The 24,644-nt window shown below is 45.2% G+C and overlaps 1 protein-coding gene across 1 annotated transcript in view; it reads left to right on the top strand.

Annotated features, from left to right (window-relative positions):
- COQ10B (coenzyme Q10B) overlaps positions 1–24,321 on the top strand; it is an 89,944-nt gene extending 65,623 nt beyond the window's left edge. The window contains exons 4-5 of the mRNA XM_030209868.1: positions 16,321–16,422; positions 22,957–24,321. Of these exons, the coding sequence (XP_030065728.1) occupies positions 16,321–16,422; positions 22,957–23,124 (270 nt within the window). The 3' untranslated portion in view covers positions 23,125–24,321. The remainder of the gene's footprint in view (positions 1–16,320; positions 16,423–22,956) is intronic.
- Positions 24,322–24,644: the final 323 nt, after the last annotated feature.

Raw genomic sequence — 24,644 nt, 5'->3', positions numbered from 1 at the left:
CTCTGTCTCCGTGGAAAGTACAGATTCCTGAGATCATAGCCTTTTTGCATCACTGGATCAGGGTCTTGCTCTGAATTCCATTCAGGTGCAGGTGACTGCACTTTCCAGTTTTAGGGGCAGGGTACAGGGCCTCTCCTGGCTGCGCATGGGGAGGTTGCACAGTTTTTGAGGAGGATCACTTGTTTGCAGCCTCCGTTGCGTCCTTCCTTTCTCTCCTGGGATCTGAACTTAGTTCTTAGGGTGCTCTCTGGGGCTCCCCTTGAGCCGTGCAGGCCTCCATTAACCCATTAGTGCCCAATGTTCCCATATGTGGGAACAAATATGGGAACATTGGGCACTAATGGGTTAAGGATCTTACTCTCAAGGCAGTTTTCCTTGTGGCCATCACTTCGGCCTGCAGTGTCTTGGAGTTGCAGGCTGTGTTCTGTTCTCATCAAAAAAGATATAGCGGAATTAGAAAAGGTTCAAAGAAGAGCGACCAAAATGATAGAGGGGATGGAACTCCTCCAATATGAGGAAAGGCTAAAGAGGTTAGGGCTCTTCAGCTTGGAAAAGAGATGGCTGGAGGCGGATTTAAGTCTATAAAATCCTGAGTGGTGTAGAGCTGGTAGAAGTGAATCAATTTTTCACTCTTTCAAAAAGTACAAAGACCAGGGGACACTCGGTGAAATTACATGGAAATACTTTTAAAACAAATAGGAGGAAATATTTTTTCACTCAAAGAATAGTTAAACTCTGGAACTCATTGCCTGAAGATGTGGTAACAGCGCTTAGCATATCTGGGTTTAAAACTCTGGAACTCATTGCCGGAAGATGTGGTAACAGCGCTTAGCATATCTGGGTTTAAAAAAAGGTTTGGACAAGTTCCTGGAGGAAAAGTTCTGTCTGTTTTTGAGATGGACATGGGGGAAGCGACTGCTTGCCCTGGAACTGGTAGCATGGAATGTTGCTACTAATTGGGTTTCTGCCAGGTACTTTTGACCTGGATTGGCCACTGTTGGAAACAGGATACTGGTCTAGATGGACCATTGGTCTGACCCAGTATGGCTATTCTTATGTTCTTATGACCTTGTTTCTTTCCTTCTTGGATGACTCTGTGTCGATATGCATGAGTTTTCTCCTTTGTGCTCAAGAGGGGCTTGACATTCCATGCAAATCAGGTCTGTTTGCCCTCCTTTCTGGAAGAGGGGTCTGATCCCACTGCTTGGAAGCTCCACAAGCTAGATTCCAGAGGACTTTGCTTCATTACATGGAAGAAACTAATGAATTTTGTCTGTCCAACCACTTGTTCTCTTTGTGACCCTTTTAAAGTCAGACAACTTCTAAGGTCACTATTGTGCAGTGGATTAAGGTGGCCATTGAGGCTACCTGTATTTGCAGGAATCGGCCGGTGCCTGCAGGATTGAAAGCCTACTCAACAAGGGCTTAGGTGACTTCTTGGGCAGAGGGGCAGAAGGTTCCTCCCGACAGTGATGTGGTTGTTGCTGCATTTTGTCAAGCACATCCAGACTTTGGCAGAGCTGTTCTAAAGGGAGCTTTGTCTTCCCCTGCCCAGTAGTTCTGATTGGGTACATCCCACTTGTCTAGAATGTTGCAGCCTAGATTACAAGGAAGATGAAATTCTTTCCTGATAATCCCCTTTCCTTTAGTTGGCTGTGTCATTCTGGAACCTGCCCTTGGAAGACTAAAGCTTGGGGCACTTTGTGCTCTGTTTTTTTCCCTTTCAGTTGAAAAACAAACCAAAAAAAGATTAATAATTTTGAGAAGAGATGAGATAATCCACAGAGATGCAGAGTAGTGAGTGCCACTCTGTGGGTTATGCTCACTTGACACTGTGGTACGAGTGCCACTTTGTGGTGGTATGCTTGCATGTGTTTATTTTTGCAGCTGCAATGGTGGTTGGGGCATGGGTGTGCTTTACAAAGGGTCCTTCTGCTGCTTTGTTAGAAGCATACTGGAATTTTCTCAGTGTACCAGCAGGTTATACTAGTGAGTTCACTGGAAAAGCCTAGCTTTTTGTCTACTTCCATCTGCTGGTAGGAGGGGATAACCCACTAACCCACTTGTCCAGAACGGTGCAGCTGACTAAAGGAAAGGAAATTATCAGGGAAGACATAATTTTTACATTTGATAAATGTTCAGGAAGGAAACTTGCATGCAAAATCAATTTTTTTAAAAAGATCTTTGGCTTTTCTAATTCTGTACATATAAGTGTTGCCATACTGGGTCAGACCGAAGATCCATCAAGCCCAATACTGTTTCCAACAGTGGCCAATCCAGGTTAGAAGTACCTGGCAAGATCCCAAAACAGTACAATATATTTTATGCAGCTTATCCCAGAAATAAGCAGTGGATTTTCCCAAATCTGTTTAATGGCTTATGGACTTTTCTTTTAGGAAGCTTTCCAAACTGTTTTTAAACCCCACTAAGCTAACTCCTCAGTATTTTTTATACCTCTATCATATCTCCTCTCGGCTGTCTTTTCTACAAGCGGAAGAGCACAAGCTGTTTCAGCCTTTCCTCATAGGGAAGTTGTCCCATCCCCTTTATCATTTCTGTCGCCCTTCTCTGTACCTTTTCTAATTCCACTATATCTTTTTTTTGAGATGCAGTGACCAGAATTACAGTATTCGAGGTATGGTCACACCATGGAGCGATACAAAGGCATTATAACATCCTCGTTTTTATTTTCTATTCTTTTTCTAATAATACCTAACATTCTATGTGCTTTATTTGTTGCCGCACAGAGGGTTTCAAAGTATCATCAATGGTGACTCCTAGATCCTTTTCCTGGTCTGTGACTCCTAGCGTGGAACCTTGCATCACGTAGCAATAGTTTGGGTTCCTCTTTCCCACATGCATCACTTTGCACTTGCTCACATTAAACATCTGCCATTTGGATTCCCAGTCTCATAAGGTCCTCTTGCAATTTTTCACAATCCTATTACGATTTAACAACTTTGAATAACTTTGTGACATTGGCAAATTTAATTACCTCCTCTTGCAATTTTTCACAATCCTATTACGATTTAACAACTTTGAATAACTTTGTGACATTGGCAAATTTAATTACCTCACTAGTTTTATCAAAGTAACTCAAATCCTTGTTCGACTGTCTGGGCTATTTTTTTCCCTTTGGAAGCGTACATGCCCTTTCTCTTCCTTCTCATCCTATCTAAAAAAACAAACAAACAAAAATACCCCAAACGTTTAGTATAAATCTCCAGCTGCTCTCTGTTTACCACAAGTCTGGGAACATTTCCTGTCCCATACTGCACTAAAGACATTACTTTCCTGTGTCTATTAATAAGTTCACTGCTGAGAATGATGAACTTAAAAAAATAAAATGATGCTTAAAAGTAAATGTGGTCATTAGAGGCCTGGAGGGCGGGAACAAACGTGTGTGCAGATGAACAGTGCAAGTAGCATGCTAATGTAGTCAAGCTCGTGTTAGAGGACATTTTGTATTCCTCCCCAATGCGCCCGAAACAAAACTGCCTTACCGCTGCAAAAAATAACGCCACATTAACTTATAACAGGTCACTTCCCCCCTCCCCCTTAAGCTTTCCTCCCCCTACCCTCATCACCCTCCCTCCCTCCCTCCCTAGATGGTAGCCACAATAGATCTCTTTTTTGTTCATATGGCTCCCATATTTTCTGGAATATTTGAGTCAGGCCTTTCCTCATTGCGGTCAGTTTAGACATCTGATAAATATAGTCGACTTTATATCCTATTTTTTGCATAGAAGGCAGCTCCACTTGTCTCCATGCTCGGGCCAGTTGCATTTTAGCTGCCGCTAAGATGTGGATCACCAATTTATGCTTCTGTACCCTACACCCTTTAGGCCGCACATGTAACAGACAATATTCTATCTGTTGTGTATATACCCCCTTTCCTAGCATATTAATCACCGCCACAATCTTATCCCAGTATATTTGCACCATGGGACATTCCCACCAAATGTGCATTATCTTCCCTTTTTCACCACATTCTCTCCAACAGAATTCTGAGACATTAGCTTATATCCTATGGAGCCTGTCAGGTGTATAATACCATCTATATAATATCTTATAACCATTTTCAACTAAGGGCTGGGTGATCGAGGATTTCAGCAAGAACCTAAAACTGTTAGCCCACCACTCTGTAGGAAATTTTTATGGAGAGTGTTTTCCCATCTAGCCACATAATGATCCTGTGGTGAGGTCAGAAGCAATAGCGCTTTATATATGCGTGAAATACTTCCCTTTCCCCCTCCTCCTCTCATCGCCCTCTCTAACCCCGTCTCAGCCAGCTCCAGTTCTTCGCGTGCCCTCTTATTAAGAAAGTTCCTCAAGCAATGGTAGTAAACTAGGTCTTTGTCCTCCAGGTCATATTCCTCTCTCACTGTTTCAAATCCCTTTACCTCCCCGTCTTCCCAGATCTGTCCCAGCATATACAACCCCTTGTTAGCTCACATCCGATAAGTGTGTTCCTCCTCCCCCAGGGGAAAGCCCGGGGCACCACATATGGCCATTTGCAAGTAATACACTCGCTCAGGGAACACTTTTGTTCTTATTTGGAGCCAGGTGTTAAGCAAATGAGAGAGCCCCATAGGAAGTCTCCTTGCCTTTGCCAAAACTGTTGCTTTCGGTTTCCATAGTATGTTCCCTATATAGCGAGTGCCCATCCATGCCCTTTCCCAGTGCAGCCACTTCTTAGTGGTATTCGGTGTCCAGTCGGCTAGGACTTTAAGTTGGGCCGCTTGGTAATAGAGATGGAAATCCGGGACCCCCATACCCCCTACCTTTTGGTGTCTGGTGCATCACCCCTCTACGAACCCTTGGGGGCCTCTTTCTCCATATATAGGCAAAGACTCTCCTATGGAGTTGTTGGAAAAAGGAACGCGGTATCGGTACCGGAAGGGCCGCAAAGAGGTACAATAGCTTAGGTAATATTATCATCTTTATCGCGTTAATTCTGCCTGTCCATGACACCGTTAATCCCTCCCATCTGTCCAGTTCTTGAAAGAGCTCTTTAACTTTGCTTGGGTAGTTAGCCTGATGCAGCTGCTCAACTCTAGGTGTAATCTGAACTCCCAACTATTTAATAGATCTAGGGGCCCATACAAAGGGATATCTCTCTCTTATCTCCTGGACCTCTCCCTGAGATGCAGTCAGATTGAGGATTTCCGATTTTGCTATATTAATCTTGAAACCAGACATACGCCTAATTGTGTTATCACCTCCATCACCGCTTGCAACGATTTAGTTGGGTGCGAGAGAGTCAGCAGTATGTCGTCAGCAGAGCATAAGCTTATGTTCTTGTTGGCCCCTAACTACTCCCTTGATTCCCTCATGTTCTCTAAATTTTCGCGCTAGGAGCTCTATGCTCAGTGCAAACAGCAGGGGGGATAGGGCACACCCCTGTCTTGTTCCCCTAAAGAGCCAGACCGGTCTGGACTGCATCCCATTAATCTTTAGGGTGGCCATGGGTGCAGTATACAACAACTGAATCCATCTATAGAATCTATCCCCCATACCCGTCCGTTTCACCACTGTAAGCAAAAAGGACCAGTCCACCCGGTCAAAAGCCTTCTCTGCGTCTACTGAAAGCAGGAGAACTGGTTCTGTCTCATCCCCCACCTGCTGTATAACATGCATCAGGCATCGAATGTTATCTGTACCCTGTCGTCCTTCAATGAACCCAGTTTGATCTGTATGTATTAATCGTGGCATCACCCCCCTCAGCCTTCGCTCCAGAATTTTCTTAAAAATCTTGTAATCAGTATTTAAGAGCGATATTGGCCTATACGACCCGCATTGCTGCGGGTCCTACCCTGGCTTCAGTATTAATACTACTTCCGCTAGTCTCCAAGAATAGGGCAGTTTAATTCCTTCATCAAAAGAGGTAAGCACTTTCAATAGCAGAGGGGCCAGCCATTTCTTATATATCTTATATATCTTATAGAACCTCACCGGAAACCCATCAGGACCTGGGGCCTTATGATTAGGGAGGTCGGATATAACATCCTCTATCTCCTCTAATGTTATTTCTGATGATATTCTATCTCTGACCTCCTCCGATACTCTCTGTAGGTCTATCCCCCCAATGTAATTCTCTATTTCCTCCCTTGTGGCAACCCTCTCCTCTTTGTATAATTGACTATAAAATTCCAAAAAGCTTCGTGTATCTGCTCAGATGTAGTAAGCAAGTCGCCCTTCGAGTGTCGTATTGCAGTTATATAATTACGCTGTTCACGTTTTTAAGCTTATGGGCAAGCATCCTGCTGGCTTTATTGCCAAACTCGAAATGTTCTTGTAGCACTGCCTGCAATTGCAGCGCTATCTCCGCTAACTGCATCTCATTGAGCTGCCCTCTTATCTGATGTATTTCCCTCTCTCGTTGATCGTTTGTGGGGTTAGCCTTGTGTTCTCTTTCTAGCCAATCCAATTGCCCCCTTAATTTATCTTCCTTATCTTTTTTTTCTTTGTTTAAATGTGCCTGCAAGGCAATTAGTTGACCTCTTATCACTGCCTTCATTCCCTCCCAGACGTTCACCGGGTGGACCTCCCCTGTATCATTTAACTTAATGTATTCCTCTAAGCTTTTTTCAATCTCTCCCATATTTTTAGGGTCTAATAGGAGAGCCTCATTCATACGCCAGTTTCTGCGTCTCTTTCGTTCCCCATTTATAGTCACTACTAACCTCACCATACAATGATCGGTCCAAGGGCACGGCTCAATCTCGGATTGTAATATTTTACCCTTTATGGCTCCATCGCCCAACCAATAGTCAATTCTGGAGTAGGATTTATGTTTGGGTGAATAGTACGTGTAATCTCTCTCTGTCCCATGCAACTCTCGCCAAATATCCACTAACCCCTCCCGTGCCATCCAACTTCTTAGTGCTCCCCTATCTTTCTGGGCATATCCCGCTGTGCTTCCCGAGTTATCTGGTTTTGGGATCAATGTTATATTAAAGTCGCCTCCTATCAAGAGAAGCCCTTTAGCTTTTTTCTGGATTACCGTTTCCAGTTCTGCTATAAAACCTTTTTGGTCTTCATTGGGAGCGTACACACAAATCAAAGTATACTGTACATTATATAATGAGGCCACCAACATTAAATATCTCCCTTCAGGATCTCTTATCGTTTCCTGTATGATCCATTGGTACGCACCAGATACCGCTATTAACACCCCTTTGCTTTTCTTCCTCTCTCTATTGGAGGCGTAATACACCATGGGGTATTTCTTATGCCCCACTAACCGTTCATGCTCGCGTTTCAAGTGCGTCTCCTGGATGAACAGAACATCTGCCTTCATACGTAACATTTCTCTGAACATCTGCTTACGCTTTTGAGGACTATTAAGACCTCTTACATTCAGAGTCACACAATTAAGGGCCATCATGTATATTTACAGGTTGTCTATCGACCAGGCCATTCCTCACATTATCCCCCTATCCTCCCCTTTATCTACCATTGTTTCGCCCCTTCCCTCCCCAATCCACATAAGCACCATGACTTTAAACCGTAGGTGCTATTCTGGAAGGAAGTTCTCTCAATTCACCCTTCTGCCTCCTTCATTATCTGCTACACAGTTCTTCTGCCCTTTACCAGCTCCATAAGGGGGTACACTTGACCTCCCTTCTATTAAACTCTAATCATACAACCCTCATCCCTCTCAAACATAACACCCAGCAACCATTGTCCATCTGCACCAGCTTGTTCCAGCCCGCCTGATCCAGCTTCCAGTCCATCCGCACCAGCTTGCTCCACCCCACCAGATCCAGCTTCTCCTGCCCGTTCCAGTCCATCTTCACCAGCTTGTTCCAGCCCGCCTGATCAGCTTCCCCCTGCCTGCTGCCTGCCCCAGCTGTTCCAGCCCGCTTGATCGAACTTATCCCAGCCTGCCTGATCAAGCTTGTTCCAGCTTGTCCAACTTGCCTGCTCACTCACTCCCTACCTCTCTCTCACTACCTATGGCCCCCATTCACATTCTATTCCTCGCCCTATCCCTCTCCAATCTCTTCCCCCTCCCTCCGCGCTATACCACACGAACTCACTACCCATCCCCCCCATCCTGCTCACTACTACAATACCCTACCTACCCCTATCCTCCATCACCTCACCATCCCTACTGTCCTCCTCCTCTTTCCTAGCTCTCAACCTCCAACACCTCCTTCCTGCCATCAACCCTTCCCCATTCCTCCTCAGCACATCCCGCCTTCGGCGCCCTACCTCCCCCACCCTTCTCCGCTCTCTCTTGCTCCTTCTCCTGCTATCCGCGGGAGACATCAATCCCAACCCAGGTCCTCCACACATGTCCTCGTCCTCGTATCATCTATGCAAACGTTCCCGCGATTTCTCCAATCTCCTCTCCATTCCCCTCCTCCCCCCTTCCTCCCTCCCCTTCTCGTGTGCCCTGTGGAATGCCCACTCAATCTGCAACAAACTTACCTTCACCCATGATCTCTTCATCTCTCATTCCCTCCATCTGCTCGCCCTAACCAAAACCTGGCTCACTCCTGACGACTCTGCCTCAGTCGCAGCCCTCTGCCACGGAGGATACCTTTTCTCCCATTCGCCCCGCACAGCTAGCCGCGGTGGCGGTGTTGGCCTACTACTTTCGCCCTCCTGCAGTTTTCAACCCCTCCTCCTACCACAGTCTCACTGCTTCTCATCCTTTGAAGTCCATTCCATCCGTCTATTCTACCCGCTACCACTCCAAGTTGCAGTCATCTACCGCCCCCCTGATAAGTCCATCCCTTCCTTCCTTACTGACTTTGATGCCTGGCTCTCCGTTTTTCTTGAGCCCTCATCCCCATCCCTCATTCTTGGTGACTTCAACATACACACTGATAACTCATCCGACTCGTACGCTTCTCAATTCCTCACCCTCACCACCTCCTTCAACCTCCAACTGAGCTCCACCACCCCTACTCACAAATCTGGTCACTGTCTTGATCTCGTCCTCTCTTCTACCTGCTCGCCTTCTAATCTTTGCGTCTCTGCTCTCCCCATTTCTGACCATCACCTGATCACATTTACACTTCATCACCCTCCCCCTCAGTCCCGCCCAACACTAACCGGAACCTCCAGGATGTTGACCCCCCACCTTATCCGCTACTATCTCTGATCTCCTCCCGTCTATCACGTCCTCCGAGTCTGTTGACAAGGCTGTTTCCAATTACAATGCCACTCTCTCCTCCGCCCTAGACACCCTAGCACCATCTGTTTCCCGTCCCACAAGGCGCACTAATCCCCAGCCCTGGCTTAACCCTTGCACCCGTTACCTTTGCTCCTGCTCCCGATCGGTTGAACGCCTATGGAGGAAATCTCGCACCCATACTGACTTCATTCACTACAAATTCATGCTATCCTCCTTCCAGTCCTCCCTATTCCTCGCCAAACAGGACTACTACACTCATTTGACTAATTCTCTCAGCTCTAACCCTCGTCGTCTCTTCGCCACCCTCAACTCCCTCCACAAAGTGCCCTCCGCTCCCACCCCCCCCCCCCTCACTCTCTCCTCAATCACTAGCGGATTACTTCCGCGACAAGGTCCAGAAGATCAACCTCGAATTCACCACTAAACCTTCTCCTCCTCTCCATCCTATCACCCACTCCCTCAACCAATCAACCCAGGCCTCATTCTCCTCTTTTCCTGATATCACCGAAGAGGAAACCGCCCATCTTCTCTCCTCCTCAAAATGCACCACCTGTTTTTCAGACCCCATTCCCACCAACTTACTTATCACCATCTCTCCTACTATCACCCCCCCCCCCCATCTGTCATATCCTCAACCTCTCTCTCTCCACCGCTACTGTCCCTGACACCTTCAAGCATGCTGTTGTCACACCTCTCCTCAAAAAACCTTCACTTGACCCCACCTGTCCCTCCAACTACCGCCCCATCTCCCTCCTACCCTTCCTCTCCAAAATACTTGAACGCGCCATTCACAGCCGTTGCACTGATTTTCTCGCCTCTCATACCATCCTCGATCCGTTTCAATCTGGCTTTCGCCCACTTCACTCGACAGAAACGGCACTATCCAAAGTCTGTAATGACCTGTTCCTCGCCAAATCCAAAGGTCATTACTCCATCCTCATTCTCCTTGACCTATCCGCCGCTTTTGACACTGTCAATCACAACTTACTTCTTGACACACTGTCCTCTTTTGGATTCCAGGGCTCTGTCCTCTCCTGGTTCTTCTCCTATCTCTCCCATCGTACCTTCAGAGTACATTCTCATGGTTCTTCCTCCACCCCTATACCGCTCTCTGTCGGAGTCCCTCAGGGTTCTGTCCTTGGACCCCTTCTTTTCTCTTTCTACACCTCTTCCCTGGGCTCCCTGATCTCGTCTCATGGCTTCCAGTATCATCTTTATGCTGACGACACCCAGCTTTATCTCTCCACACCTGACATCACTGCGGAAACCCAGGCCAAAGTATCGGCCTGCTTATCCGACATTGCTGCCTGGATGTCCAACCGCCACCTGAAACTGAACATGGCCAAGACCGAACTTCCCATGTCTTCCCACCCAAACCCACTTCTCCTCTACCTCCACTCTCTATTTCGGTTGATAACACCCTCATCGTCCCCGTCTCATCTGCCCGCAACCTCGGTGTCATCTTCGACTCCTCCCTCTCCTTCTCGGCGCATATCCAGCAGATAGCCAAGACCTGTCGCTTCTTCCTCTACAACATTAGCAAAATCCGCCCTTTCCTCTCTGAGCACACCACCCGTACTCTCATCCACTCTCTCGTTACCTCTCGCATTGACTACTGCAACCTACTCCTCACTGGTCTCCCACTTAGCCACCTATCCCCCCTTCAGTCCGTTCAGAACTCTGCTGCACGTCTTATATTCCGCCAGAACCGATACACTCATATCACCCCTCTCCTCAAGTCACTTCATTGGCTTCCGATCAGGTACCGCATTCAATTCAAGCTTCTGCTACTAACCTACAAATGTACTCGATCTGCAGCCCCTCCCTACCTCTCAACCCTTATCTCCCCTTACGTTCCTACCCGTAACCTCCGCTCTCAAGACAAATCCCTCCTTTCAGTATCCTTCACCACCGCCAACTCCAGGCTCCGCCCTTTCTGCCTCTCCTCACCCCACGCGTGGAACAAACTCCCCGAGCCCATACGCCAGGCCCCCTCCCTGCCCATCTTCAAATCTCTGCTTAAAGCAACCTCTTCAACGTCGCTTTCGGCAATTAACCTCTACAACTCTACCCAGGAAAGCTAGACTGCCCCAACTTGACATTTCGTTCTTTAGATTGTAAGCTCCTTTGAGCAGGGACCGTCCTTCTTGGTTTATTTTGTAGAGCGCTACGTAACCCTAGTAGCGCTCTAGAAATGTTAAGTAGTAGATATGTTTCTGAACTGTCTCAACATACTGGAAAGCTGTAGATTCCACCTCACTTTTCAATTAGATTGCTTCTTCCATCTGGAGTTTCATGGCAGTCGTCCCGTTGATTGCTGGCGCTGCAGTCTCTTACGACCCACTCTGCCATTTTGGGTTGGTAGTCGATGCTCTCGGGTGACCACTTTTGTCGCTCGATACCGGAGTCTCCAAGGGGACCTCCTCCGGGACCACCTTTCGCGCTTCTGCCACCGACCGGATCTGATGCATCCTGCCATCCTTGTAAAACACCGGCGCAAATGGATGTCGCCATCTATAGCGAAGGCCCATCTCTCGCAACTTGGCTGTCACTGGTTTTAGCTCTGCTCTTCTCTTTAATGTCGCCGCTGCCAGGTCCTGATATACCTCTATATGATAGGAGTCCCACTTAAAATCAGACCTCTGGCGAGCCGCTTGTAGGACTTTCTCTTTCACCTTATAGTCCTTAAAGCAGGCTATGATGTCCTTGGGTATGTTCTGCCGGGGCGGGCCTAGCGCCCTGTGTGCTCTTTCCAGTCTAATGTCCTCCATCTGCCCCGCCGCTATTTTTTGGATCACAGTCTCAGCATCTTGGTATTCCGGCGTTTCCGGTAGGCCCCGGAACCGTAGATTGCAGCGTCTGCTTCTATTTTCCAAGTCCTCCAGTTTGTCATTTATTTGCTGCTGACCCAGTCTGACATCTGATACCTGCATATCAAGTGATTGTAGGGCCTCCGATTGGTCCGACATTCGATTTTCAACCTCATCCACTCTTTGGCCCACCTCCGCTATTTCTCCTCTCAGGTTGGCACCCAAAGTAGCCAATTCGGCGCGAACCGCATTCAGGTCCGAGCGGATCTCTTGTAGCCACTCAATGCAGCTCCGGCATCAATTCCCCCAAACGGTCCATTTGGTCTTGTGAAGGAAACAGCTCGCCATCCGATTCCTGTGTAGCAGGGTGATGTTCAGTTTCCGCCGCCATTTTGGTTTTTTTCTGCACTCCACCGTCGAAGGCAAATTGAGAGAGATTTACTGCACCTCCGCTCCTCTGCATGCCTTTCCGTGCGCTATCCTGTCGCCGTGTTCCGCAGCTATTAGCAATCAAATTCGCCGTGAGAGGGAGGGGGAAATACGAATTTTTGCTCTCGGGTGAATCGGAGCTCAGCGGTTAAGCTGACATTAGCTCCGCTGACGTCACTTCCTCCAATTTCTCATTATTCTCATGCTTTCTCATGATTCTTTCTGCAAAATCTGCCAGTTTTGATTGTTTTTGGAAGCAAAAGGAAGCCAGTGCAAGCCCTAAGCACTGGTTGTGAGAAACATACTACTAATCATTTCTAAATCGTTACTAGACGTACGCAGCGCTGTACACTTGAACTTGAAGCTCGACAGAGCTTACAATCTAATTAGGACAGACAAACAAGAGATAAGGGAATATTAAAGTGAGGATGATAAAATAAGGGTTCTGAACAAGTGAATAAGGGTTAGGAGTTAAAAGCAGCATCAAAAAGGTGGGCTTTTAGCTTAGATTTGAAGACTGCCAGAGATGGAGCTTGACGTACCGGCTCAGGAAGTCTGTTCCAGGCATATGGTGCAGCAAGATAAAAGGAATGGAGTCTGGAGTTAGCAGTGGAGGAGAAGGGTGCAGATAAGAGAGATTTACCCAGTGAATGGAGTTCCCGGGGAGGAATGTAGGGAGAGATGAAAGTGGAGAGGTACTGAGGAGCTGCAGAGTGAATGCACTTATAGGTCAATAAGAGGAGTTTGAACTGTATGCGGAAACAGATAGGAAGCCAGTGAAGTGACTTGAGGAGAGGGCTAATATGAGCATAACGACACTGGTGGAATATTAGTCGTGCAGCAGAATTTTGAACAGATGAAGAGGAGAGAGATGGCTAAGTGGGAGACCTGTGAGAAGCAAGTTGCAATAGTTTAAGCGAGAGGTGATAAGAGCGTGGATGAGGGTTCTGGTAGTGTGCTCAGAAAGGAAAGGGCGAATTTTGCTGATATTATAGAGAAAGAAATGACAGGTTTTAGCAGTCAGCTGAATATGTGCAGAGAAGGAGAGGGAGGAGTCGAAGATGACCCCAAGGTTACGAGCTGATGAGACATGAAAGATGTGTTATCCACAGAAATAGAGAATGGGGGAGGAGGAGAGGTTGATTTAGGGGGAAAGATAAGAAGCTCAGTCTTGGTCATGTTTAGTTTCAGATGGTGCTGAGACATCCAGGCAGCAATGTCAGACAGGCAGGCTGAAACTTTGGCCTGGGTTTCGGCTGAGATTTCTGGTGTGGAGAGGTAGATCTGGGAGTCATCAGCATAAAGATGATACTGAAAACCATGGGATGAGATCAGAGTACCAAGAGAAGAAGTATAGATGGAGAACAGAAGAGGTCCCAGGACAGATCCCTGAGGTACACCAACTATCCCAACTGACAGTGGGATAGAAGTAGAGGAGGATCCACTAGAGTATACACTAAAGGTACGCTGGGAGAGATGAGAAGAAAACCAGGAAAGAACAGAGCCCTGAAATCCAAGTGAGGACAGCGTATCAAGGAGTAGGCGGTGATCAACAGTGTCAAAAGCAGCAGATAGATTGAGAAGGAGGAGGATAGAATAGAGATCTTTGGATCTGGCCAGAAACAGATCATTAGAGACTTTAGCAAGTGCTGTTTCAGTTGAATGAAGGGGGCGAAAGCCAGATTGAAGTGGATCAAGAATAGCTTGAGATGAAAGAAAGTCAAGGCAATGGCGGTGAACAGCACGTTGAAGTATCTTGGATAGGAAAGGGAGGAGGGAGATGGGCCGATAGTTGGAAGGACAGGTAGGGTCCAATGAAGGTTTTTTTAAGGAGTGGTGTGATTACGGCATGTTTGAAGGCATCAGGAACAGTCGCAGTGGATAGTGAAAGATTGAGGAGATATGACAGATAAAAGGGAATGAATGTAGGAGAGAGAGTGTTAAGTAGATGGGTGGGAATAGGATCAGAAGAACATGTAGTTAGTTTCGAGGAGGAAATAAGATGTATAGTTTCCTCTTCGGTGATTTCAGAAAGGAGGCAGGGGTTGGAGGGTTGAGAGAATGGACTAAGGAGAGGTGGAGGTGACCTGGTTGAGAATTCAAGTTTAATCATCAGGCCAGCACACATTGATGTCTGTTTCCTGTGTCTAAATGTAAGTGTCCAAGCTAGCAAAAAAACAAACCCCAAAACAAAGCTTATATTTAGGCCGCAGAAAACAGACGCTAATGTGTGCTTCATGTTCGGGTTTTACCAAGTACATGTGCGCAGGAGACGAGCTTACTACGGAACTCTTCTATGCATGCTGTAAGCACAGTCTTCCTGCACCAAAGCATAATCCTTTTGCCAACCTCTCTAATGCTCAACACTATGAGCGTGCCTATATTTGTATCTCATTGGTATTTAGCATTAGGACATTGTTGTTCTGTGCTGTTTCAGTGGTGGGCTATTCGGAACAGCGTTGGAGTTTTGCGCATCGGGGCCAGAATGCCTTTAGGCTGAGGGTGAGCACAGCACTTCAGTTAACTGCTAGTAACTCCCATTTTTGAGAAGCTATCCAAAGCAGTTCAGGCTTGTTACAAACTAGAATTTAATATCAAATTGCAATTTGAATTAATAAAGGGACTCTGGAATTTAACAGTGGAATGAATAATCAAGGGGATACAGGGTTTGTTTTTAAAAGGTAAAATACTCCTTGTGGGGAAAATAGCAATCAGCTGAATACTGGTGCCCATGATTCTCTCAACCACCTTGTCTGCTTGAAACTTATTGCTCTGTTCACACATTTTTCTTCATGGATGACTTAACTGTTCAAGAGCCTAGGTCCTCCTCCCCTTTTCTGTTGCACTGCACATATGTGCCCAGCAAGGGAGGGGGAGGTAGCTGAAAGGGGTGAGGAAGAAACTGATAGGAAGAGGCTGGTGGGATGCAAAACCATGAAAGCAAAGCTTTTATAGCTACCAAAATTCTAAAATAACTTTAAAAAAGCAAAAACATTGCTATAAATTATGAAAATCTAAAACAGAACTTCCAGTTTTTCTAGCATTACTGTTTAAATTTTGGTCTGGGAGCTGTTTTCTCCTTCCGGCATCTCATTCTCCCTCTCCCTCACCTCTCCAAACTTGCCTTTACAGTTAACAGTAATAAAGACAAGCTGCTTCTCTCTAACCTGGAGCCCTTCTTCTGTAGTGCCCTGCCTTATTTGACAAACTTCTTGTTACCTGCAATTGGGACACTACTGAGGGAGGGTTCCAGGCTAGAGAGAAGCAGTATGTATTTAGCACTGCTGTCTGTAAAGGTAGGTTCGGGGTGGGGGGGATAGGGAGGTAAGCAGAGATGCCTGGATCTGTGGGAGGAACAAGAGAGATGTAGATTGAAGGGGAGGAGGCAGGCAGAGATGCCAGTACCCAAAATACGGGTTGGAACAAATAAAGAAGGGATGTGGTGCCCATTGGGACGAGGGCAAAGGAAGGGAGGATGAAATGGTGCCCTTTGGAGAGGAGGGAAGGGAGAAGAGAAGCAGAACCAGAAACAGGGAACAAGATTTTTAAAAAATTCAATCGGACAACAAAAATAAGAAAAAATTATTTTATTTCAGTTTAGTAATTGAAATTTCTCAATTTTGAGAATTTACATCTGCTTTCTATTTTGCACTGTACAGGAGCAAATGTTAGGGGTCGCTTTATTTGATTAATCACACAGTTAAATTTTTTAATCAGTGTGCAGATGTAGATCATATCTACAATGACATTGGTGGTGATGATGGTTTAAGATGTTAAGTACCTGAATTTTCCATTTTATTTTTTAAATGTAAAATGTGACCTGTTGTGCCAACAGAATGGACAGTAGCGAAGGAGTAAAATGTTAGTTTTTGTTTTAAACATAGTTGGCAATTACATATCGTACATATCACTTTTAAAATTATATTCCAGGCATCTTGCACGGATGGGAAGTTGTTTAATCACCTGGAAACTGTTTGGCGTTTCAGCCCAGGAATCCCAGGGTACCCTAGAACATGCACTTTGGACTTTTCAGTAAGTGTAATGCTTAAAAAAAAAAAAAAAAAAAGTCTAATTCTTCATTGGAAAGTTAGCACAATGAAACTGGTCCCCAGCCAAGAGAAGACGCACAGGACACAGCAGAATGGGCATCTTTTCAGCTCTTAGATGGGAGCCATACAGTTCCTGTAGACAAGACGGAGAATATTCAAAGCTCACAGCCTGGAAAGGAGGTGAGCGAGCACAGGCAGTGTCGCATAGCAGGGCATCTTTCATGGGGGTGGGGTGGGGTTATATAAAGACTGTGGCATAGAGCATGTTCCTGGCTTTAAAAAGCTTCTTAAAGAGGGTTTTTAAAGAATGAAGAAAGTAAAATTTGTATTTTCATTTGACTGATTTAGCATCATTGGTGTTTTAAAGAAGTGTGTCTGAAATGTAGCATTTCTTAAGAATATGATGCATATAACAAGAGGCTGAATTGCATTTGGAGTTTTGAAAAGGCTTTTGTTCTTTATAATGCAACCACTGTGTCTGATAAGCCCATTGGCACATCAGACTCGGTCTGCTGTAACCAATTCTGTGGTCTTACAGAAGAATAGCCATACTGGGTCAGACCAATGGTCTATCTAGCCCAGTATCCAGCTTCTAACAGTGGCCAATCCAGGTCACAAGTATCTGGCAGAAAACCAATTAGTAGTACCATTCCATGTTACCAATCCCAGGGCAAGCAGTGGCTTCCCCCATGTCCTTCTCAATAACAGACTATGAACTTTTCCTCCAGGAACCTTTCAAAACCTTTTTTTTTTTTTTAACCCAGATATGCTGTACACTGACTGCTGTTACCACATCTTCCAGCAATGAGTTCCACAGCTTAAGGTCTTTGTACTTTTTGAAAGAGTGAAAAATCAACTTGCCTATACCCGTTCCACACCACGCAGGGACCCTATAGACCACCAACATATCATCCCCTCCACCTCCCTGGCCGCTCCTCCCCGAACTCCCCCCCCCCCCCCCAACTCTACCACACCTTCCCCAAGACACGGCAACCAGAATTGAACACAACACCCAAGGCGAGACCACACCATGGAATGACACAGAGGCACTACAATACTCTTGGTCCCATTCTGCACCCCCATCCCAGCAATCCTTAGCATCCTGCCCGCTCCTCCGGCCACCGCCAAACACTGGGCAGAAGACCCCAGCGCACTGTCCACAATGACACCCAGATCCCCCTCCTGAGTGCTGACTCCCAAGATGGACCCCAGCACCAGACAACCATGACCTGGTCCATTCTTCCCAATGTGCACCACTCTGCATCCGTCCATACAAAAACCCCATCCGCCACCTGGATGCTCAGTCCTCCAATCTGCCAAGGTCCTTCAGCAATCCTCCACAGTCCACATGTGCCTTGACAGATCCAAACAGCCCTGCGTCATCTGCAAACTCAGTCACCTCACCTGTGGCTCCACTCTCCAGATCTATAAACATCTTTCCAGCTGTTTGCTATGAACAGGAGTTTCTATACCGCCTACAACACTTTTTAAAGTGATACATACCACTATAACAGTTGAAAGGCCATTTTTGTGCCCACTAAAAGAGCAAATAGTGCCCATTAAATGGGATAGTGTGCACAGTTTGACTATTTACTTCACAAATAAGAAAAATAGCTTTTGTTTGGCTAGACCAGTGGATTATAAGCCCCTGCCAGCAGATGGAGGTAGAGATGCTGAACTCTTCTAGTGACATCACAAGTATAAGGGCAGGTGCAGCCCAGAACTCTCAGATGGTGAAGATTGGACTGGTGCAGTAGGTTTTTGCTGTTCAGACCAGATTTTTGGTGGGGTGTAGTGCATGACTTGCATTTTTTTTTTGTGGTTGATTCCCTTGGCCAATGTTCCTTGCCTTGGTTGAGCCCGGAGAGTTTTTTGGATCCTCTGATTCAGAGTCCACAGGCCTGTGCTTAGTGTGGCATGCTGATGCTGGGCTCCACAGTTCCTCTGCTGGTGGAGAAGTATGCCACTCCCCCTCCAGTACCCCCTGAAGCTAGGGGGGGGGAGAGGAAATTGAGCTTTTCAACTTTATTCCTTTATTTGTTATGGAAATAAAGTTCTTGGGAGGGAGGGGGAGATGGCAGAATAGATGTTGAAAAGCTCTTCACGGAAAGTAGCAGTGCAGAAGGATGCACCACTTGTTTTGGTGGGAACTGCAGCCATTTGTTCTCCTTCCTATCTCAGTAGTGTGCTGCAGGGAGTTTCGATGGCAGGGACCCCTCTTGGAGCCCTTGGGAGGGGGGGGGGGGGGGCTTAGGACCAAAATGGCTTACACCTGTTACCGAGTGTTTCAAGGTGACTTTGGAGAGGAGAATCTCCCCAAACAGTGGAGCTCAGCTAGTGGCCATACAAGGGTTACTCAGTGTGTGGGATTTTCAGATACTTAGGGGCCCTGGCCCATGGTCCTAAATGACTGGTGGCACAGTAACTCTTCATACCTGCATCGGGTGGTTCTTCCATCAGGATCCTAACTAGAGGATTTGTTGGGGTTAGGGGAAGATGGTTTTGAGAGCTCCTCATGCAATAAGGCCTTCCCAGAGCCAGGGGATCTGTCGCTGGATGAAGAAGAGGATTCTTGATTGTCCAGTTATATAGGTGCAAAAGAACCTATCCACCTTATAGATTCAATGGCCATAACCCTTTGGATCTCTTCAGAGGCTCAGGCGGATTCCTCATACTAGGACCCTATTTTCGAGGGTCTCAAGAAACCACCTAAGTGGCAGATGGTCCTGGCAGAATCTTCAGAAGCACTAGGGGGCAGGGGTCCTATGGAGTAAACAAATTCTGGGCAGACTTTATCTGCTGCCACAGGAGGAGCATGGCATGTTTCTCCAGCACCCAATGGTGATGCTTGGTCATTGCAGTGGCCAAGATGACAATCCTGGTTGAAGGTGCATTGGCTGTGATACGCCTGATAGGAAGATGGAACAACTCTTAAAGCAGAGCTCCAGACTGCACCAACCCGTATACTGGTGATGTTACTGGAAGACTTCTGTATCTCTACCTCCATAGTCTATTGATCTAGAGTGGTCTAGCAGGACTCAAGGAAAAGAAACTAACAGGTATGAATAAATGTTACCTTTCATGTGTAGTTTTATGCTTGCAAAACCTGAACTAAATCTCAGTAGATCAATGATTGAATTTTTATTTTCTACATTCTGTTCTTACTGCTGGGCTTATTTGCATTGAAGTCCCCATAGCAAAATAGAGTACGCTGTTTACAAAAGTGCAGACAAAGTTTGACACACATTGGTATACTGACCTCGGTGGGGGGGGGGAGAATAGCTGGCTTTCTCCACTCAGTCTAAACTTTTTTGCTGTCGTCGTATCTGTAGCATCTGTTTTGAGGACATTCCCATCACTCAGTTCAGCTTTTGTTTTATCTGACAGAAAGATCATCCCCCCCCCCCCCCCCCCCTTTAGTCTGAATGACTTGGAATGGCCTTGTAAAATTGAGCAGTGGTCATAGAAAGGCAGTATATCAAATCCATTACCCTTTTATCCTTTATCTGCCTTCTGTAACAATCTTCAGTCTTCATTGCATGCGTACAAATATGTGATGGGCTGGGAACTAAAAGATCAAGGTTCAGATCTTGTTTCTCTCATGTCACTTGAGATGTTGAGCAACTTTTCTTTTCCTGTTGCCTTAGCTACCTGTATAAAACACTGCCGTAAAGCAGTGTTTCTCAAGTGCCCTGGCGCCAGTCAGGTTTTCAGGATATCCATAATGAATATTCATGAGAGAAACCTGTGTAAACTGCCTCTGTTGCATCCAAATCTATCTCATGTATATATTTAATGTGGATATCTGGAAAAACAGCCTGTCCCAGAAGGCTTACAGTATATCATACCTGATTGTAACTTGCTTTGAGCTCAAATTTAGAAAGGTGAGTAATTCAGCTGTGAGGAGATAGCTGAAAGTAGGGGAAAATAACCTCTCTCATCTGTGGTACCAGCACTAGCCAGACAGTGGCTGTATCCTAATTGTGTAATACATATCGATTAACTTGTGCACATTTACTAATGCATCTTTCACAGAGAAGGATAACTTGTGTTCCCAAAAATTCAATTAGGATTGCAGAAGAGGCACATTTTCTTTCCATGTTTTCCTGCTCCTGGAATGGAACTGGTTCTTAAGCATACATGCTGCTACTTACCCATGCTCCCTCCTAGGGACTGGCCCCTTATATTTTTACATAGCAAATGAAGGTGGCTAGAGTTGTGTAACCTGCACTGGTATCTACTGTGCAGGATTCAGAATTGACTAGGAGGGTGATGGCAGTCCCTAAAATTCAAAGTACTGCTACTGTAATCATAAATTTACAAAATCATTTTTCTATTCTTTGCAAGTAATAGTTGTTGTCCTTTTAGTGGAGTTGTAGGTCAGGTTGCAGCAATATTTATTGTTTTACACTTCTACTATTGTTTAATTTTCATAAAGTTTTCATACATAGATGTAGTCTTAACCCTGTCTACTTTCTTACCGTTGCTGCTGCCGCTTCAACCTCTCCCCTTTAAGGAAAAATGTTCTCCTCATGCTTTACTGGCAATGGCAAGTTGAACCCTTTATTTTAAGGCATTTATTCTGCCTATCATAACTAACAGGAGTACAGTATAAACATGCCAAATAAAATCAAAACAACCATTACCAATGTTCTTAAGTTGCAAAAACATCCTGAACAGAACTTGAGTCGATAAAAATAAGCAGTCCTCCCTTCCTGAGGTATTAAGGCCATCCACTGAACATCATCAATAGGTCCTGCAGGTGCTTATTAATCCAAAATAGAGAGGTGATAGTGCTGCTTGCAGGGGCCCCAGTCAACATATCCCTAGATGATATTCATATTCTATTGTGTTCAGAAGTGTGTCACTTGATTGGCAACTACCTCCATGCTAGTAGGGAGGGACCAGAGAATCATAAGAAATTCAGCTCTGTTAAGAATTTTGATTCCATAGCTGAAAACTTCTTCAAACAGGATGCTTATTAAATCCAGCAAAGGGGTGGTTCCAGTCTTAACTCTTGTGTGGGTCCTTTACAGAAAATGAATGGAATGCTGGCCTCCATACTGTCAGATCACTGGACCAACACGTGGCTATTTACTTCAAATGAACCATGTAGCTGTACTTGCTCATATGCCAGTACAGTAGGCAGTGAGCTGTGAAGCCATGTCCTGCAGCAGCTGTGGAAAATAGTTGCTTTTTAAGGATACAATTGCATATAGTATGAAACATGGTAGATAGTTAGTCACATAATAAAAAGGCTTCTATGAGCATAGAATTGCTAACATATTCACTAGTTCTTCTCAGACTTGGATGCTGTACATCTCTCCTCTGCAATGCAGAAACGAGAGGGGATAAATTATTTTCATGTGAATTGTCACTATGGAGAAAAAGATGATACTGGAAAGATCTGCTTTAAAGCAAGATCTGTGCAGAAATAGGACCTACCGTCTGAGATGCATTTGAGTATCTGTATGTAGATAGCTCCCCAAATACTGTTGTTATGATCAAGTTCTGAAAAGGTGGTGGAACTAGGCCACCAAAACTAGCACTCTGTCCTCGTCCACTGCTTCATAAGTACATAAGTACATAAGTAGTGCCATACTGGGAAAGACCAAAGGTCCATCTAGCCCAGCATCCTGTCACCGACAGTGGCCAATCCAGGTCAAGGGCACCTGGCACGCTCCCCAAACGTAAAAACATTCCAGACAAGTTATACCTAAAAATGCGGAATTTTTCCAAGTCCATTTAGTAGCGGTCTATGGACTTGTCCTTTAGGAATCTATCTAACCCCTTTTTAAACTCCGTCAAGCTAACCGCCCGTACCACGTTCTCCGGCAACGAATTCCAGAGTCTAATTACACGTTGGGTACAAGCTTCCTATTTTTATTTTTGGTAAGTTGGCTATGTGCTATAATTTCTTATCTGTTAATTTCCTTTCCTTGAGTCTTACTACAGCAGTCCAAACCGGTGGAGCAAAACATGGGTGTGGTTCAGCCTAAGGGATATAGGGGATGCTCTTTTACTCTCCTCCTTCATAGATAGGCCCTAGGGGTCCTAACCAGCAGCTGTCATTTTGGAGGACCCTGGCAGCTTGGTAGGACCAAGAGCTTACAGGTGTGACTCCTGGGACCCTTACCCTTCATGTTGTTTTGCCAAGCTCATTTGGACGTTTTAACTGGTCTAGCTGGATGAAAAGGAGGCTCTGTTATTGGCTTCTAAGGAAACTTTTTTTTATTTAATGCAATTTTTAATAGCCTATTTTGCTTCTGTAGTAGGTGCTATCCTAAAAGTCTTCTACAAAACTAATCCTTGCTTCATAGTAAACACCATTTTGTTGTTAAGTGGTTGGCCTATGTTGCTCTTCAAAATGAAGCTCCCTGTAATTCTCAACCTGTTCTGAAACAACCCCTTCAGAGTATAGTGTTGTACCTTCTTATAATAAAAGCATGATTTATAAATATAAAAAGTGCATGGCTGGATTAAAAATATTAAAAAAATTTTTGTCATTTGTTGACAGGTTTCATTTGAGTTTCGTTCACTTCTCCATTCGCAGCTTGCTGCTGTATTTTTTGATGAAGTTGTGAAGAAGATGGTGGCTGCTTTTGAAAGAAGAGCTTCTAAACTGTATGGGCCAGAAACTAGCATACCCCGCGAGTTTATGCTGCATGAGATTCACCATACCTAAGCAAAACATGTGGAGGGAAAGACATGCGCTTACCTGTCTTAGAAACACATTTATACACCTTTATTTATACAAGGTGCTTGGTTTTGCTTCTGGACAGCTGGTGGCACGTTTTTATAAAAATGCAATTAAGTGTGAAGTGCTCCATTGTACAAAGATACACCTGTAAAATATGCAACTTGTATATAGAGGAATATTTTAAACAAGTGCAATGTTATGAAGTAATTATTTCATATTCAAGTGTACAGCAGTGGTAGTTTCAATAAGTGGGACTGTTCTATGATCTAACTACAAGAAGGCCTTAAGAAAATCAGAGTACTGTAGCAGAAGTTGGAATTATCTCTACCAGAGCAGAAACCTTGCCTAGTGCTACAGCATTGATCAAAGCTTATTACCAGATTCATGTAGTTTCATAATTTCTATTCTGTTCTCTCCATAATTTATTGTCTGAGCTTAAGGAGTTTTACAGAAGACTATTTGACCACTGCAGTGCAAAAGAAAGGGAAGCTAATGTCCCACTTTTTTTTTTTTTTTGTCCAGAGTGGGAGTTAACATACTGTTGATAATGATGGGCGATAACATGTTGCTAAAGTGGGACTCTTGTACTGGAGTACAGGTTCCCCCCACCCCCCTCCACATGGCCTGTTTACCTGTCTAAAACTGGCCCCCTGAAAAAGCTGCCCAGTGTGTTCAGCAGCAAACACTTCCATCTTAGTAATGGTAGTTGACTAAGTGGAACTGTCCTACAGCTGCTGTTCAGGTAGTAGCCCCAGGTGGAGCTGAGCTATAAACCTTGTAATTCTCTTGCCTTTTGTGGCAGTACTGAATTGTTCTAGCCAGGAGGAAGGCCAGACTGACAAGATGCAAGTTGTATTGTACTATCAAACCTCTCTCATGTATTTACATTGTTATACCTGAAGCATTATACTCTATTTTCCTGTTGCGATGCTGTATCTACGCACATGGAAAGTAACTGTGAAATATTTTGACAGAATAGCAACACAATGTCTAGTTGAATGCTGAAAAGCCTAGTATTAGCTACTTTTACTGCACAATGGCAATTGTAAGGGCTGAAAGGCCTGGGGTGTTAATGTTAAATCTTCCCCACATGTAGCTGTCTTACTCTCTCAGAGTGGAGGAGTAGCCTAGTGGTTAGTGTAGGGGACTTTGATCCTGGGGAACTGGGTTTGATTACCACTGCAGCTCCTTGTGACTGTGGGCAAGTCACTTAACCCTCCATTGCCCCAGGTACAAAATAAGTACCTGTGTATATGTAAACCGCTTTGAATGTAGTTGCAAAATACCACAGAAAGGCGGTATATCAAGTTCAATTTCCCTTTCTTTGTTCCCCACTGCTTATCTACAACTCTAATGCTACAAAATAAAAGAATTAGGTGCTGCCTTTTCTTGTTGCTGCTCCCTACACCTCCTGTTTAGGTATTGTATTCTCTGTGTGGAAATGGAAACAGCACTATACAAATTCTGCCTCCTTGACAAAAAGTCTGTTCCAAGATTAGCTTCTT

This window comes from Microcaecilia unicolor, chromosome 7, assembly GCF_901765095.1.
Source record: "Microcaecilia unicolor chromosome 7, aMicUni1.1, whole genome shotgun sequence".
In the NCBI taxonomy this organism is placed as follows: Eukaryota; Metazoa; Chordata; class Amphibia; order Gymnophiona; family Siphonopidae; genus Microcaecilia; species Microcaecilia unicolor.
This window is presented reverse-complemented; position numbering and strand designations above follow the sequence as displayed.